Source organism: Parambassis ranga, chromosome 4 (assembly GCF_900634625.1).
Source record: "Parambassis ranga chromosome 4, fParRan2.1, whole genome shotgun sequence".
NCBI classification, from domain to species: Eukaryota; Metazoa; Chordata; class Actinopteri; family Ambassidae; genus Parambassis; species Parambassis ranga.
In genome coordinates this window covers 22168945-22187361 of record NC_041025.1, presented here as the reverse complement: position 1 = coordinate 22187361, position 18417 = coordinate 22168945, and the positions used below count along the sequence as shown (strand labels likewise).

General features: G+C 42.4%; 1 protein-coding gene across 2 annotated transcripts in view; it reads left to right on the top strand.

Moving 5' to 3' along the window:
- Nucleotides 1-15776, top strand: part of LOC114434838 (glypican-5-like) — a 41812-nt gene extending 26036 nt beyond the window's left edge. For both annotated transcript variants that reach the window (XM_028404268.1, XM_028404267.1), the window contains exons 10-11: nt 14753-14865; nt 15350-15776. In XM_028404268.1, the coding sequence (XP_028260069.1) occupies nt 14753-14865; nt 15350-15445 (209 nt within the window). In that variant the 3' untranslated portion in view covers nt 15446-15776. The remainder of the gene's footprint in view (nt 1-14752; nt 14866-15349) is intronic.
- The last annotated feature ends 2641 nt before the right edge of the window (nt 15777-18417 follow it).

Sequence of the window (18417 nt, the reverse complement as noted above, 5' to 3'; positions counted from 1 at the left end):
ATGTCTGCACTGCCCTTGTCATTACTGGAGTCATGTGTGTGTATGCTTACAGCAGTGTATAGTGTGGAGCTTGTTGATGCTTCCATCATGATGTAGGTTCATACTCATGGCTGTAGACTCACAGTGGGGAGTTAACGGCCACGCCATGAATAAAAAAACAACGAAATCATTTTAATAGCTTTACAGCTGTTGTGGTGCTTGATTGATTTTTTACTTTTATCTTTAATTCTCACAAAAATATACTTTTAAGCAGAACAAGATGATAAGATATATGATACATGGATACAGATATGGAGATTATAAGGTGCATAAATATAGACCAGTGGAGGGAATGACAGTGATGCCTGACATGATTATCTAGCTCTTCTCCCTACAGAAAGGGGAGGAGTTATACAGTCAGATGGCCACTGGCAGGAAGGACCTCCTGTGGCGTTCTGTGCTGCTCCTCGGTAGTCTCAGTCTACCGCTGAATGTGCTCCTGTAGGACAGCAGTGTGTCATGCAGGGGGTGAGACGTGTTGTTACGAATACTGAGGAGTTTCCGCAGTATCCTCCTCTCCGTCACCTCCACCACAGACTCCAGCTCCACTCCCAGGACTGAGCCAGCCTTCCTAATGAGCTTGTTGAGTCTGTTGGTCTCGGCCGTCTTCATCCTGCTGCCCCAGCACACTACAGCGTAGAAGATGACGCTGGAGACCACCGAGTGGTAAAACATCTGCAGCATGGTCTGGCAGACGTTGAAGGACCTGAGTCTCCTCAGTAGATACAGGCGACTCTGTCCCTTCCTGTATATTGCCTCTGCGTTTGTGGACCAGTCTAGTTTGTGGTCAATGTGGACACCCAGGTGTTTGTAGCTGTCCACAATGTCCATGTTGGTACCTTTGATGCTGACCGGGTCTGGGAGTGTCTGGTGCTTCCTAAAGTCCACCACCAGCTCTTTTGTCTTGAGTTTGTGAAGGTTTGCTCCCTTGGCGGGTTCTGCCAGTGATTTTCAAGGCACCGCTCACACATATATATAAATGTGTTCTTATACTCCTCGCTTGTTTAAGAGGTCTAAAAGTAAGATCTGTGTTGGTACATTTGTCATCCCCTCTCCACTAACCTTGATGTGTCACATCTGTGGAAACTCACACCTCCCGCTGGGCTTGAAACTGGTGCACTGGCTATTTACAGAGAAAATTGCTGGTTATGATTTACCGAGCTGGTGGCGGCGTGTCGGGATCATGTCTCTCAAGCCACAATGAATTCCTGGAGAAGAATCACAATAAAGGCTTCTTTTTTCCCACTTTTTTTTTCTTTTTGCTTGTCACATCTCTATGCATAAAAACAAGCTGAAGCCGAGAGAGGGATGTAGGATCAGCTACAACTTTGCACTGGACATTCCATCAGTGCATCTGAGTTCATATATGAATAGACGAACAGCAAATGAGTAAATGCATTTCTTTTGAAAGATCTGCCACTAAATCTTTGCTCCCTGATATCCTCTCTTTTTAAAATTCACCCTGCAGACCGCTTCTCTAAACCCGAATCACTGAAATGTGGAGCTTATTATTTTGCAGAAGAGAAGGAAAACAGAAAGAAAACTGCTGGCGTGACAGAGCGAATATGTGGACAAATGAAAGTTTATGGCCTGTCGTTCATGCATGTGTGCTCAACATGTGCTCTGTGTGTAAGATATGAGTGTTTTTGTGTTAATGCAGACAGTTTTATGAGTATGAGTTCCATCTGACCGACTGAAATGGATCCAGTGGTGCGTTGACTTACATCGTCTTTCTCTGGCTCTCTATCCTGCAGATATAAAAATGGCTTTTTTTTCAGTCTTGTAATTAGCTGACATCTTGGCTGTATTGGATGCTGATGGGGGGCATGGGAAGTGTAGGATAAGACAGCAGGAGGGAGGTGTGGCTGCAGGAGCAGAAATCAAGCTCCAGACTGTCTCTCTGTGATTTCTTTATGTGGGCCATTTAACAGGGAGAAGTTATTTCAGTCATGCTGAGACAATACACACAGTCTATTATTATTTGATTTAAGTCCATTTTCCACATCAAGGGGAGCTGAACTCAGCCCAGAGAGAGGGAGAATCACTCGGCAAACATTGCACACAGATCAAAACAAAAGGCATCCGAGCATATGAAGCAGCGTGCTTAAGTTAGGGCTGCTTGTGCCATTTTTATTGATTCATTTACATAAACAAAAAGACACAGTAAAGCTCAGCCATGCAGGCAAAGGACATACTGCAGTTCATTGTCATATACATTTGTGATTATTGTTATGCTGAAGGTGTACATCCAGATGTGAAACACATTGTTTTTTTTTGTTTTCTTTTGCTAAAACTAGAAAATTAGAAACACTGGATCCCTTTTAACTCTTTCCATAATATTGTATACATATGGCTACATGTTCTTTAAAGAATCATAAGATAACTTTTATTTTTTCTATGCCTTTCCAGACACTCAAGGACACCTTACAAGTACAAAAACCCCAAGAGACAATAAGTAAAGGAACAGTATAAAATTCATAACTCTTAAATCAACATTAAAATGATCAATTTGCCTTGATTCAGTTTGAAAGGGTGGGATTTGTGGAGAGAGCAGCCAGTTCTGTTCCTCACCAGGAGAACATAATCAGGCGTTGATGTTTCCAGACTTTTAAAATAATCAGTCTGTACTTCGCATGCTAGGTGTTGTTAGGTGGGACTGGTCACCGTGGTAGCCAACAATTGCAAAGAAACATGGTATTTGTGCCTCATGAAATGTTTTTACTGTAGTGAGATCATCTGTTTTAACCAGAAGCACAATCTTTTTCTGTTAGTGACAGTCACAGCGCTGCCAATCAGCCTGGTGGATGGAAGTTTAGGGCAGAGTTATGGGAACCATCCACCCCTCCAGCTGCTTTACTGGAGTTCTGGAGTCACTATTATGGTTGTCTTGTGGTAGAGTACTCCAGAAATGACTGGTGGTGAAGATGTGAGCTTATTATGAGCTACGTTCACAAACATCTTTTCCTGTTGCATGTGAAAAGAAGACACTGGTATTAAAGTGCTTCAGTATAGAAAGACGGAGTTCTGCATCCGTCACCCTCTTCATACGTTTTCATATTCATCATTAGTATCAGGTAATTATAAGTTTGCACATCTCACTCTGGTTGATCCTCATTCTCAGTTCATCTTTCTTCGCTTCCATCTCTCACCAGCCCTTTTTCTAGATTTCACCGAGATTAAACGGATTGATTTTCTCTCCTCAAACGACTGCAATCCCTTCTTCAGCTGCTCCTCCCTCCGATCTTCCTGTCTCCCCAGACTTATTCAGGTCCTATAACGTCAATAATGTAAATGTAATCACAGCCTCTCCTCTCCTCTCCTCTCCTCTCCTCTCCTCTCCTCTCCTCTCCTCTTCTTCACCATAATTGCCATACTATAATGTGGTGGGTGGTGGATGCTCTAACCTCCAGGTATCCATGAGTCACATTAAAAACCACTAATGCCAGTCTGGAAAGCACCAAACGTTTTTTTTTTTTTTCTTCCACTCAGAAGACCTCGGGCTGGTTTTTGTCTTCCACCACACAGTTGGTAATATATTCAGGAACTCTGTGTATCTTTATCAAGTACAAGAGTGTGTGTATATGTAAGAGAATGTGTGAATGTGTGTACTGGCAAGGGGCACTCAATCCACGTAACCATGGTTACCAGGTGGTCTGTCCTCCCTTGGGTCCCTATTTGATGACAATGAAGAAAAAGGGAAGGGAGGAAGGCAGAGAGCTATGGAGGGAAAGGAAAGATTTTATTATGCTATACAGAATGTATTTGTGCTTTTTATATAATCTCATTTCTTCTTTTTTTTACTTACTAAATATTCAGTTGTCAGGACTTGGTTCTTTCCATTGACCTGCAATAAACAGTAGACGCACAGCAGGATACTGTTCTCTGCAGAACCATTTTCCCTTTATTGTCCTGCTTCCATGTATCTTCCATGTATCTTCCCTCCATCATCCCTGCCTTGCTCTGCTTGGCCTCTCCCCCACTTCCCTGGGGCCAGATCCACAAAGCCTTTAGAAGCCATTTCATCTTAAAGGGAAAGGCCAGTGTTTTTTTTCAGCGCCTAGAAAATGTTGCCCCCTCTGCCCAAGGACAGTTTGATCTGCGTTCGTAAGCATCCTGCTGCTGTCCAACGGGAGCCAGAAAGAACAATAAAAAGTCTGGCGGGGCTTCTAATCTACACTGGTGACTATAAAAGTTCCCATAGCGAGCCTGTGGATCGGATTGATCATTACTATAAAATGAAACTGCTTTCTTTGTGCGTGCATACACTGGAGGGTGTATTAGGCTGTAAAACATGAAATGAATGCAAGAGGATCTGACTGATTCAGCAGCTTTGCCCCAGACCAAAGCGTTTTCTGTCTTTCATGCTTTATTTTACCTGAAGACGGCCGTAGAGCTGAGCTGATGGGATGCTAACGGATAAGCGTTAGTAACAAACAGCTTCTTTGATTATGTTTATACCAACACAATGATGAAATGTTTGCTATAGATAGGTGCTCCCTAAGGAAAATGTACATTCTTAAATTTTCCCTACACTATCTGAAGCGTGCAGTTTCTGCTCTTAACCACAGAAAAGGTCAGCGCTGATTTGAAGCATCAGATTAGATTTTAATCCAAACTTCAATCAACTGTGTTTAACAGAGTGTCCACAAAGGGAAACCAGTACTACAAATCTATGTCTAGTCTATTCTGTACATGCACTGTTTTTTTTTTTTTAGTACCCTGTGTTCATAGCTTTATGTATGCTATGCTGTCTGTTCCAGTGTTGCTACTGGAGACCTGAATTTCCCCTCAGGGATCAATAAAGTATCTAGTGTGCTGCACATTGTGATTCTGCTGTGGTTTCGGCCTCTTAAAGCATTTGTATCATAAGGATTTGTGCCTTTAAACACTATATTGTTCATCATAATAAGGCAAAATGGACTTAAACTAGTGAATGTAAGCAGTTTATTAGAATTTTAATGTGTTTTGTACTGAAATTAGGATTAGTGCATTCAGTTTAATCTGGTTGTTATTTCTGTCTCTGAGGTTTGATTTCATTTTGCTCGGAGCGTGCAGCTGGGGGTATGTTGGCTTTAATTGGTACGAACGCATAGAGAGAAAATCAAGAGTATATAGGGGAGGATGGTTTGGGGTAACAGCGGGTGCAGAGAGAAAGAGAATCAATCATAAATGAGATACTCACACGCCGGGTGTTTGTGTGTTCAGCATGAGGCAATGGTTAATAAGCAGCAGAGCTAAGTGATAGATCCTTAGGGCAGGAGATACGGCTCATTAAAGAATCATACTCTCACTCCCTCACTCAAAGAAAATAGCGACTCTGTTTTGTTCAACACGCCCAGAGAGAGATTACAAAAAAAAGGAAACTTTACTTGAGATGCTGAATATCTGCTATGTGCATGGTTGACTTCCTGCACTCAAGCTATCAACAAACCCATAACCTCCATCATGCACCTGCCATGTCCCTCTCACTGCCTGTCTGCTTGTCTATCAACCTGTCTTTTTATCACTGCTTGTTTCTACACCTGAGCGCGTCCGTTCATGCAATTCTGATTAGACATCATCTGCCTATTAGTCCTCTCCTCTGCAGGGATGTTGTTATTCCACGCTTGACCTTTGGAAAAGAGCCCGCTGCCCTTGCTTTGTCAAGCAGCACCTCCTTACAACCACTCCCTGTGTTGATGTACAGCTTTCAAAGAGTCATTCTTCTTCTTTCAACCCTCTCATCCACCTCCAATCACATCCTCTGTCCCTCGCCTCGCCACATTCATGCCTCAGCTTTTGTTTTTTCTGAAGGTTTTATGATTGCACTGGAGGCTACGATTAACCTCAGTGAGCGTGACCTTGAGAAGACGCCGGGCTGTCATTATGATTTATTTGGAAACAAGCACTAGTCATTAACCTGGATGTTATATTTAGTACTTGTTATTACTGCACGATTAAATTAAGGATCATTCAAATAAATTATTCAGTCGTTCAATAAATCCACCTTTTCTGAGGAGAACATAGGGTTACACAGACATTTAGCCAAGAAAAGATACTCTCACAGTTAATGTAAGTGAATATTGATTGATCCCTTATAAATAAGAGATGATAGAATGAAGAAATCCTGGAAGGAACAGAGCATATGAGAGGCTGGTGGTTCGCAGCATCAGTTTTGTACAGACATTCGTGTCCCCCAGGTCAAAATGCACTTATTCTGTGAAATAGTTCAGTATTTCCTCGATGGATTGGCAGCAAATTTAGTTCCAGACAATATAACTGTTGGAGGAAGTACTCCATTTCTGTGTGTGTTGGCCCTGAAGGAACTGAGAACAATCATAGTTCTTTGAACCCTTTCTTCAGGGCACTTGGCGAAGTGGGTCGTCCCCCCTCTCTCTCTCTCTCTCTCTCTCTCTCTCTGCTCATTACTTCCTGTCTCCACTGATCAGTGTCAGTTCATATCACTCTATATTACCATTGATATTACTCTTATTAAAATGCTAGAGGTGCCCTTCTAGCATCTGTTTCCAACGAGCCAGGTAGTACATCTTCCAGGCTGGGAGAGTTCGCACAAGGACGGCTACAGAGTCGCTGGTAGGAGGAAGGAGGCAAGGGGGGGTAGAAGGCCGGACTTTCATCCAGCAGAGCGGGGTTTGATTCTCATCAGACGCTTCTTGTCACTGTTTAGTTAATGTTCAGATGTAAATCTGTTTGGTTTGGTTTCGGAAAAACATCCCAGTTTTGGTCTCAGTTACCATGGTAACTACTCCTACCACCCCCCATTTATAACATGACGCCTAAAATGAGTGACTTCATTGCACTTCCATTAAAGTCTATCAAATGTCAAAAACTGACAGTCAAAGTGCGACCTGCACCCTCACAGTGCATCCATATGTGACACTTTCACAGTGACACCGCTGTGGCTTTTTAGCTGTACACAGATGTCTGGACACTTGGACGGCTGATGTCACTCTGCTCACTCTTTCTCATCATCTCCTGCATCTTGTGTTTTCTTGAAAATGTTCGCTTCTCTTGTCGCACAGAGTCCCTCCTCTTTATTCTGCTCTCCTCCTGCTCGTTCACACAGACTTAAACAGAGCCGGTGTAATGCCACCTTACCAGCTCGTGCACATGTCACACAGCGGTCGATCAGCCGCTGTTACAACCTCAAAAGTGGCTGAGAGGCTCAGCGGAGATGCAACAAAACGCTCTGCAATTCTACCTCAGAGCGTTTCACAGAGCACAGCGAGGTGCAACCAACAGTCTGTGTGAATGGGGCTTATGGTAAACATGGTGAATTCCCACCTGCTAAACATCAGTACCGACACTGCTGTTCTGTGTTTAAGCTTTGGAGCTGCTTAAAGTTATAACATTCAACACATTTTACAAGGAAAACCAACATTATCAGTGCCCCCACCCACCTCCTTACTAGGACTCTTGAAGTCCCCATGTTCAGATGGTAACACAATACAATAACGTAAACATAACATAATGCAATATGTCCTTTATGTTTGTTTTGTTAGCATAAATGTAACCATGCCTGTATCTGCCGGTCGTTTATTTGCCAAATGTGGGGGTTGGATGTGTTGGTGACGGTACTGTGTCTTCAGAGGCTGCAACAGAATATCAGAGTGGCTTTGATTGTCAGGTTTAACACGTGCATGTGTGCAGAATATAGCCATTGATGTTGGAAGGTGTTCTTTCTTTCCTTCTTACTCTATGGTTTTATATGGCTATCATTATATAATTTGATTCTGATAAGTACTCGCTGAGGGTATAATCTACAGCTTCCGTCTACCGTGCTCTTTCTGCTGTGTGTGTGTGTGTGTGTTTCCTCCCTGGGGAACTGAGGCTGAAGTAATGAAATGCTCATTACTGATTCAGCTGGAAATGCATGGGATACATTTACACGCCCACACACACACACACACACACACACACACTCCGGCTATCCAGGCGCTTTTCAAGGTCACCTCGCATCATTTGCCTCTGTGTGGGTGTGTGTGTCTGTGTGAATGAATGAATGAATGTGTGTTGTATGTACTAACTGAGCTGCAACAAGATTGGGAGTAATTAGGACCTAAATTGACAGTTGTGTACAATACACCACAGGGGCTGATCTCAGACCCCATCAGGCATGAAAATCCCTCACCTTTTGGCGAAATTTGCCGTTTTGAAACCAAAATAGGTGACCTACGTGGATCGTGTAGATCTGATGAGGAAAAAAATGGGGGGCGAGTTTGTTTATTGGAACGTGCATGATCGCAGGAGTGAGGCCTTTTGCTGTTAAAGATCTTTGTTCAACACGGACGTGGACCATCAACATGACTTTGATCCTGCCAGATTTAAAAATATCCAAATAACTGATGAAGAATAGGTGGTCCAAAGAACATCATAACAAACCAACAAATGAACTAGCCTACCCTAAAATCCTGTTTGGTGAGAAGCAGTCACCTTGTGACATGACATGGGAGGAGAAATGACTGGCTTAGATAATCAGTGTGTTCAGACTAGTTTGCCCATAATTTGTGAGTACATTTGATAAATGTTTTAATGTAATTGTTCATTAAACACGATCCAAATTCATTAGTTTGATTGCTGCTAGGCAATCAGACTCTTGTTCTTCAACCTCTTTCTTCCTTCTTCTTCTTCCGTACGTTTTTTTGGCGCAGCATATCTTCAGCATACATTGACCGATTTCAGCCATTCAACTATCAAAATGTTCATCTCACAGAGGACATTCTGGCTCAACTTCAAGTTTTTTTTTAAAAAAAATTATAGTTTTTCAAATATAATAAATATAGTAAAAAATATAAAAACATTATACATATATTTAAATATGTACATATATTATATAATATTTATATAATTATTTTTATAGAAATATAAGAAAATATAATTTGAAAAAAATATTTATGTATATTATATAATATTAATATAAGTTTTATATATATCCTCCTTCAATGCTCTGAAGAAGAAAAATATGTTTTAAATTTTTCTCAGCACTCTGTAGAAGAAATATATAATAATTATAATATTTTTTAAAGCATGGCTCTGTGTGATTAGAACCAGCGTGTCTCTTCTCTTTGCCTCCTTCTGTTCCTCCTTCTCTCTTTCAGCTTCTTTTCTGCCTTTTTTCTCTCCTGCTCTGACGTTGGTGGTTTAATCAGTTTGTCTTTAAGGAGTCTGGCCTCCTCCTACATCATCTGAAAGAGCTGACTTGTTAGTTCGAGTGAATTAAGTAGTTAGCTGTTGTTGCTAACAAGGCTAATTCCATCCATGAAGGCAGATTAACTCTCAGTATTGAGGTATGTATGAGGGAGGAGATTTGACTTTGTTTCAAGGTGATTTTGATCCTGCCAATCCCCCCCACAAAAAAACCACTACACCAGAGGTGACGTCACCACTCGTACGCCACTCACCTTTCACCCCGACCCGTTTTCATGCCTGACCATCATTAATGCACTCTTAACTTTTACAGTTCACACACACTTTTTCATCTTTTCTGTTCAGTTTTCCACTTTCACTCATCAGACCATGCTTCCTTGACAGCTGTTGCATCCACACACACACATACACACACACACACACACACACATTTGATCTACCTGAGTTTACTTTCAAGACGAGCAAGACAAGACAGCACTCCTCTTCTTTGTCTAACACGTCCAAAGGCACACATCCAGCTCTGCTTTACACTCAGGTCGGCCTGATCAAAGCATAACTAACATGTTTCTGTGACACACATTGTGTTTATGGACACACACACACACACACAGCGCAGTCTGCTGAGCTGTCAGCAGGGTCTCGTTTCAGACTGAAGGAATGTATGAGGAGGAGAATTAAACACAGTTATGCTGATGTTTGGGTTCTGGCTTCTCTGGAACGGACGCTTGCTGTCTGAACAATACATCATACATGCATTGTTTACATAAGAGATTTAAAATGAGATGAAAGACCAAAAAGTGTGTCCTATATGAGAATCCTATAGAAGCCGACCAACATTTTTTTTTACCACAACCTTTACTTTGGTTTAAAAACTGTGTGTATCAAAAATTTGTGTAACACAAATGCTCATAACATATTATAAATCATTACTTTTAGGGTGAAAATAAGGTGTGTATGGTTGTGTAGTTCTTGGTTGTGTGTGTGTGTGAGAGAGAGAGAGATGCAGTTAGAGCTTGGCAGACAGTTTCCTGTGGGTCACCACAGCACTGATTTATGGCCCTGCTCCACCTGGTAGGGACCTGTGCTGTCACCCCTGGGTGAACGCTCCACTCCAATCCAATTCTGGTTTTATCGTATTATTTTGGAAAAGGATCTAAATTAGGAGTCAGCGGTGAGGAGCACAAGCAGTATTTATTTGCCTGGAAGGAAAAGGATGATGAATCACTGTCGGCTCTGCTCTTCAGCCATCACAGTACATGGTGACCGTTCGTGTCCCTCCGTGTAAAGTGTCAGCTCAGCTCCTGCAGGGACTCAGACTCTGCATGAGTGGAGCTGTTAGCTGCTCACGTGCTGGACGACAAGGCCGAAGCGTCTGCGATAGCACTGACCTGGATGCTGCCTCCGCACCTCACAGACAGGATCTTTCAAATGTCAATCTTGAATTCTTATTATCACACACACACACACACACACACACACTCATACACTCATTACTCAAAGGTTAAAGCACCCCATGAGTAGGTCCACTGGCAACGTTCATCACTCATCTCTAGCTGTCTCTGTGTGTGTGTGTGTGTGTGTGTGTGTGTGTGTGCACATATTTCAAAACAATCTGCCGTATGTGACGTGTGCTGGATCGTTGCTAAGAGACAAACATGTCTGAGGTCATGTGGGAGGGGCCTGTGAGCACGGTTCATACAAAGACATATGCACAGATGACTTAGCAGTTAGCAGTTCCAGCTAACTGTGAAACATTTTATTCACTAAATAATTCATTCATTGATTAGATGTTAAACAGAAAGCTAATAATCAAAATAAGAGCCCTGCTGTCATTGAATGAGTTTAACCAATTAGCCATAGTCTTCATATAGACAGTGAAAAATACCTCATTAGGCACTCAGACAGACACTGTGAACCATTCATGACCCACTTACCTAGTTATGTAGGAACTATTTTACACCAAACTACACCTGGTAACCATATCACCTCACACAGCGTGCATCGATCATGCTGCTTCCTGTTTGTTCATGCCTGTCTGCTTGTGTATAAATGGTGCTGTTTTATAATTGTATATTATAAAAAAAGTGTTGGAGAGTTTACTAAAAGGATCAAAATATAAACAAAATTCATTATGAAAAATAATATGCATTAAAATATACTGTGCTTTAGATGTAGTATTTTACCAATTTACAATAATCAGATTTAAAAAAAAAATAAAAATAGAAAATAATACACTTAAAATAATAAAAATATTGTTGCATCATGTATAATTATTTTAACAAAATAAAAAATGTTAATGTTAATGATTTCTTCATTTAAAATGTTATGAACAGCAGTAAAGAGGAAATGTGTAGGTAAATAATCAATAATAATGTGACCCAGTTCTGTTCCCCAAACAAGTTCAAACCAGATGTGACTCAAGAATTTCAGTTCTGATGAGAACAGATGGACACAAAATAGACCCCACACACACACACACACACACACACATACACACATAAACATTTTCAGATATGAACCCGGTGTCTCACACTGCAGCATGCTGCTCTCTGTCACACAATCAAGGACAGATGCCTGTTTGGTAAAGAGTCTGCTGGCAGTAAATCATCAAGTCAACAACAAAAACACATCATGTGTCTCACAGTGAGGTTTTTTTGTGTGTTTAGAAGTGCTCATAGTGTGCGTGTGTGCCTCTGACCTTTATGTGTGTTATATTATGAGATATAATATTTGTGTGAACATTAACAAACTCATCTCATTCCTTCCTTATTATAGCTGAAAGAGGCTCTTTGTCTATTGTACTGCAGGACAATGAGTATTGTAAGAGACAGAATCAGATTTCTTCCTCAGCAGGTGTGAGTGTGTGTGTGTGTGTGTGTGTGTCTGTTTTGCCAGCGGCACAGTCTCCCACCCTCCTGTTCTAATCCACTCATTTACCTGCGTTTCTCCCAGGAGGCGCCTGGAGTCCTGCCAACACACACACACAGACACACACAGACTCACAGACACACACACACATATGAATATGAAAGTGTTAAAAGTGTCTGGCCGCATAACCATTAAAATGAAGCAACATCTCGCACATCTGTGTGTGTGTGTGTTGATGTGTGTAAGGTAACAGTGTTGGCGCTGTGCAGAGCTGTGGGTGGGGTGAAATCCATAAATCTTTCAGGTTTAAACAACAACAAAACAGCCATAAATAATTCAAGTTTTTGTGCAATCATGAGACTAAAAACAGGAACAGAAATTACTTCCACAAATCTTGTCTCTTCGTTTACTGAGATTTTGTGCCAGATTTTTTTTTTTTTTGGGGGGGGGGGGGGGGGGGGGGGTGATTGCATTAGCTTGAACGTGTTTTGACTCAAAGCGATAGTTCACATTCTTCATGTAGAAATAATGGTTGGTTACATTAAACCCCCTCACACCTCACACAGTGCAGACCAACTTCCAACGCCACTGTCTGCAGCAGACTGAGGCATGTATGAGAACCCAACAGTCAAAGTGACGGGACAAGTCAGCTTTGTGGAGTGGTGCGGACAGAACCACCTGCAGCTGAATGTCACAAAGACAAAAGAGCTGGTGGTGGACTTCAGGAAGCACCAGACACTCCCAAACCCGGTCAGCATCAAGGGTATGTCGTGACCTTCCCTGGTCACCCCGGATTGCCAGACTCCGTCTTCTAAAATCAGAACATTGAATGAAAGACAATACACTTGATGTATAGTTTCGCCTTTGCAAAGGGAGAATACACTTAGTGAACACAGGCCTTTCAGTCTGCTTCACCCTCCTCCATACGTGTTCTCTGCCCCTTTCTGGACACAGGCTAGTTTTATTGAAAAGTGAGGTACATTTGCATAATAGATAAACCATTTGTCAAGACCCTCGTAGGTATTCCCATATTGGGACATGTTGCCCCTTTATCTCCACCTACTAATTATAATAGTTGGTCTAACATATTTATGACTATGAAATACTTTGCCCCTTCTATGTTGGATGAATTATCTTACGTCCGTACCTCCTAGTGCTTCGGCCTTCACCGCATCAGAGAGTTCCTCCCTAACTCTCTATAAGAGTTATAGATGTGTTTTTCTCAAAGTGTAAGCTTATATAATCAAATACATACGTGGTCTGTATCATGTCATTGCGTAAATAACCTTGTATACTTCACAATTACCAACGTGGACATTGTGGACAGCTACAAATACCTGGGTGTCCACATTGACCACAAACTGGACTGGTCCACAAACGCAGAGGCAATTTACAGGAAGGGACAGAGTCGCCTGTATCTCCTGAGGAGACTCAAATCCTTTAACGTCTGCCAGACCATGCTGCAGATGTTTTACCACTCGGTGGTCTCCAGCGTCATCTTCTAAGCTGTAGTGTGCTGGGGCAGCAGGATGAAGACGGCCGAGACCAACAGACTCAACAAGCTCATCAGGAAGGCTGGCTCGGTGCTGGGAGTGAAGCTGGAGTCTGTGGTGGAGGTGACGGAGAGGAGGATACTGAGGAAACTCCTCAGTATTCGTAACAACACGTCTCACCCCCTGCATGACACACTGCTGTCCTACAGGAGCACATTCAGCGGTAGACTGAGACTACGAGGAGCAGCACAGAACGCCACAGGAGGTCCTTCCTGCCAGTGGCCATCAGACTGTATAACTCCTCCCCTTTCTGTAGGGAGAAGCGCTAGATAATCATGTCAGGCATCACTGTCATTCCCTCCACTGGTCTATATTTATGTTTACTTAGCACCTTATATCTCCATATTTGTATCCATGTATCATATATTGTGCTCATACTGCGTACTGTACTCTTATTTTGGATTATAGTGACACTTATACTCTTATACTCTGTACTTAACTGCATTTAATGTAACTTGATACCTCTGGCACAAGAATTTCCTTCGGGATTAATAAAGTTTTATCTTATCTTATCTTATCTTAAGTCATCCATGTCTGCCCAACTCCTTCTCCTTCAGCATGAATCCATGTTAGCGAGCTAGCATCATCAGAAACTAATTAGCTGCTCTCTTTATTCATTCTAAAACCCAACATCCAAACATTCGAAAAAGACCAGAGAGGCATGATGAAAGACAAAAACACTGATCTTGATCTTACATCCTGTGTTCCTCAGTTACTTCTGTTTTATTTTGAAAAATCATTGGTCCTACCTCCTCTTGTTTCCCTCCTGTGTGTTTGTGTTCTATCTTGTTATCCCTCCCTCTCTTTAAGTCTTGTGCTTGGCCCCCGGTCTTTGTCAGTGTGTCTGTGATCCTCACTCCCTGTGACCCTTCCTGTGTCCATGTTGCTGGTCAATAAAGCTCGCTTTGTGCTACATCCACATCCTGTGCGTGGGTCCTTTAACCTTTTGTTTACCCTTTCAGCCTAACACATGATCCTGCTATAACTCTGGGTTCACTACAGTACACTCCCCCAGATGTGGCACCACACAACAAGCAGGTGGAAACTAGAATTCCACACTGTAGCTTCATCGTTCCTCAGTGGTGGCTCATTTATGTACTGCGTAATCTTATAAGCATGAACTTTATAATGTTGTATCTGTTCAGGTGATGAAACATCTGGCGGTCATAATCCAGGAACTAAGAACATGGCTCCTCCTCCTCCTCCTCCTCGTTCTCCTGGTCGCCCTGGAACTCCTCACCAGCTGTCACCTCCACAGGTAAAACACTCAAACAGTAAATACGTGTTAGAGGAGATTGGTGAAGGGAAATTAGCTCCACAATAGGCAATGAGTAGCTGCTGAGGAGCAGTGTGAGAACAGCTGGAGGCAGCACAGTGTGCCACAAGTGAGCACACAGAAAGATCGTTTTTTTGACAGCTGCATTGATTTTTGTCGCCATTCCTGCAGCGTTTGGGATGAATTGGGGTTGTTCACTGGTGTAGCCCATTCTGCCGCCTGGACCTCTGACTGTTCTCCAATAGTTTGCAGTTCATTTTGTACACTCCCACTTCTATTCCTCAACAAGTGCTCTGATTAATTACTGAGAAGTGAAGGCGCTCTGTGATCGATCAGTTCCCGAGTTCGATCAGATAGATGCTGATGCAGCTTGATATCATAAAATGACAGTTTCATCGCCTCACTCAGTAATTTATGCCATTTGATGTGTGATGCAGCACCATTGTTTCCATTTTTTATCCATCAGGTGGCTGTTAGAGGCTCCGCCCACACCGTGACCGTCGAACCTTTGACCCTGGTGACCCTGCTGCTCTTACTGCTGTCACCATGGGAACCACGCTGACCGCAAAGCGGCTGATCCGGAGGCTGATGGACAGAGACAGAAAAGGTTGCCACATTCTGTGTGTTGTTGTGGCAGCAGCCAGTGCTTGTGAGCTCGGCTGCTCTGATTTGATTTTATGTGTTGGATGGCCGAGCTGGTTGGACAAGCTGACAGCTGCAGGTGCGCAGTATGTATGTATTATTTTGTATTACGTGTACTGACCTCTACATGTGTTCATTTGTATTTAACTCTGATAGGATAGATTGCACAGCACTACTGACTTTTTTTGAAGGGAGATGTAAATAAAAATCTATATATATTATATATTTATATCCAGAATTTATATAGATAACACCAGCTTGATGTGTAAATAGGGATTAATATAGAACAGAGCACACTTGGATTTTTAAGGGATGTTCGGTTTGACCTTTTACATGACGCATCTCCCACTGAGATCAAGATCCTTGACAGCTAGTTCAACCTTCACCTTCTTCTTTTCACTAAGATTGAAAAACATCTTTTTTTTGTAGCATGTGACAGTTTTAACACTTTGGATGCTCATGCCGAAAAAAGCCCATGAGAACTGTAGCTATCTCTGCACTGGAAGCTTTTATTTTGTAGGAGCTGGTGGTGGGCATTATAATAAATCTACCAGTGTAGTAGGAGGGTATGTGTGATGGTGTCTGAAGTCACATTGAGATATTTTATACATATACATTATATTAACAACAACATGTCATCAATTGTTTTTTGTAAACTGTGACAGATGCATCTGCTCCACACACACACGCGCTAATGTTAGCGTGTTTAGGCTAACAGAGGGAGCTGGTTATTAGGGTAGTGGCATCAACCAAGGGTCTGAGAAATGAAGCCAAATCTGAAGTGCCAAAAACTGCAGTTCCTCCAGTGACCACTTGAGGCTGGCTCCAAAAGTGAGTCAAACCCCACAAACCCCATTTTTCAAAGATTCAAATGTAAAGGAAAAAAACACAGAGGGGCGTGGTTTATTTGAGTGACAGGCAGATGATGCCATGTCTGATCGCTAGCTTCCTGCTTACACTGCCTGGCCACTACAGCTCTATGGACATTGCACAGCTCGGCCCGTATTTTAGGGTTTAGGCCTTGTCCACAAGGAGACAAGCTTAGGTGTGTCCATAAGGTTTTTTTATCCACACGGATCCAGCGTTCCAGAGTGGATAGTTGCCGTTGTTCATGTAGAACCCACATGCTCTCACTCCAACAACAACAACAACTATGGCAGCACGAGTTTCTTCTCTGTTATTGGTGGTAACGTTACAGCGGCACTTAGAGGCCTGGCATAAATACTACAGCTGTTTCAGTGGTTTTGTGTGGACACGTGTGGACCCACATTAATAGAAAAGTTTGGTCTTTGTGTGGGTGTAGCTGTAGTGTGAGTGCCTGAACCACCTCGCTGAGCTTCAAAACCAATCTTCAGAACGCATGGATGATGTCACAGAGGATTCAGCCATCTTTGTTTATGTTTTCTGCACTCAACATGTAAGCATACATGAGAACTCCTGCTGCTTTAACCCCAAACACAGGGAAACACAGGGGGTTAGGAGCCTTATTCACGGGCCCAACACTGGCAGCTCTGTGGTGAACCTCAGACCTTCTGGTCCTTAATCCAGATTTAACCAGTCTCCGAGCTTCCACTGAGCAGGAAGAATATTACCAGCAGAGACATTCACATTCACAGGTTTCTATCTAAACTGTGTGATTCCAATAAAAAGTTGAATTTATTTGTTTCCTCTCCGAAGGCGTCAGACTTGGTATCAAGAATCGCATCATTTCAGTGTTATTGGTACAGATTACACCATTGCTGGTGTCGTGACATCCATACGAAAGAGATCCCAGAGAGGAAACAGTGTTCCTGGGTCATTTCTCATTTCCAGTCATGGGAAAATGGGTTCCAACTAGCTGCTGCTCAACCGGAGGCTAAAACTATATATCCTGTAAGAAATGCTGTATGCAAAGACTCTCGTATGCTTTTAAAGGTTGGATAGTCTTCAAGTGTGCATTAATTAAAGCAGCGGTCTCAGGGACAGGGAGGGATCGTATAAGACACCCAACGAAGCGATGTATATTTGAGGTCTGACTGATTTCACAGCTTGTCCTCACTCACGACGAGAGCATCAAGGATCAGCTGATCCAAACATGTCAGTTAAATGTAATTCATATAAATTAGGATCATCAAATCTCAAACCCCCAACCGCTGCACACAGCAGCAGGACAGACAGACAGAATACTGATCACAGGTGTTCAGACGGGCCGAGTGAAGGACGCCGTGTGCATTTCTGTCAGCGGGTGATCGGCTTTCTTCTCAGATGTATCACACTGTGCGGCTGCGTCTATGAACTCACTTGGAGATATGTTGAGGTTTTTTTTTTGGTGTTTCCTTCTGCAGATTAAGCTACAGTCAGTTCTGTTTCGGTCATGTGCTGCAAACCTGACTTATGAGGGAATGTGACTGACACATAAGCGACACTCAGACATACCATTAAGAGATTATTTGCAGGAGTTATCTGGGCAGCGAGCCCAAACACCATGTTAGCAAGAGCAGCATCTCCAAATAAATGCATCATTATTTGACTGTTTGAATCTTCCCATGTACATGACATAAAACTCTGGATTCAAGCCAATCTGTACCTACATACACACAAAAGGGTGGAAGAAAATATCATAGTATTCCTGGATTATGTTTTGTGATACTGCATTGTTTATTAAAACACACCAATATTGGCGCCATGTGCACAGGAAGTACTGCAGTAATCTAAGGATAAATGCACCTCTCTGGTTATATTTGCTCATATTTTATATGTATGACTGATGCTGATGATGATGTTTAAAGTTAGAGTTCATGGAGTAAAGACAGACTCTACAGCTTTGTCCCACCTCCGTGGGTTTTGGCCTTTGTGGACCACAATGAGCACACCAACGGTTGTTTGAGAGATGGCCCGGTAAAGGCAGTAAAA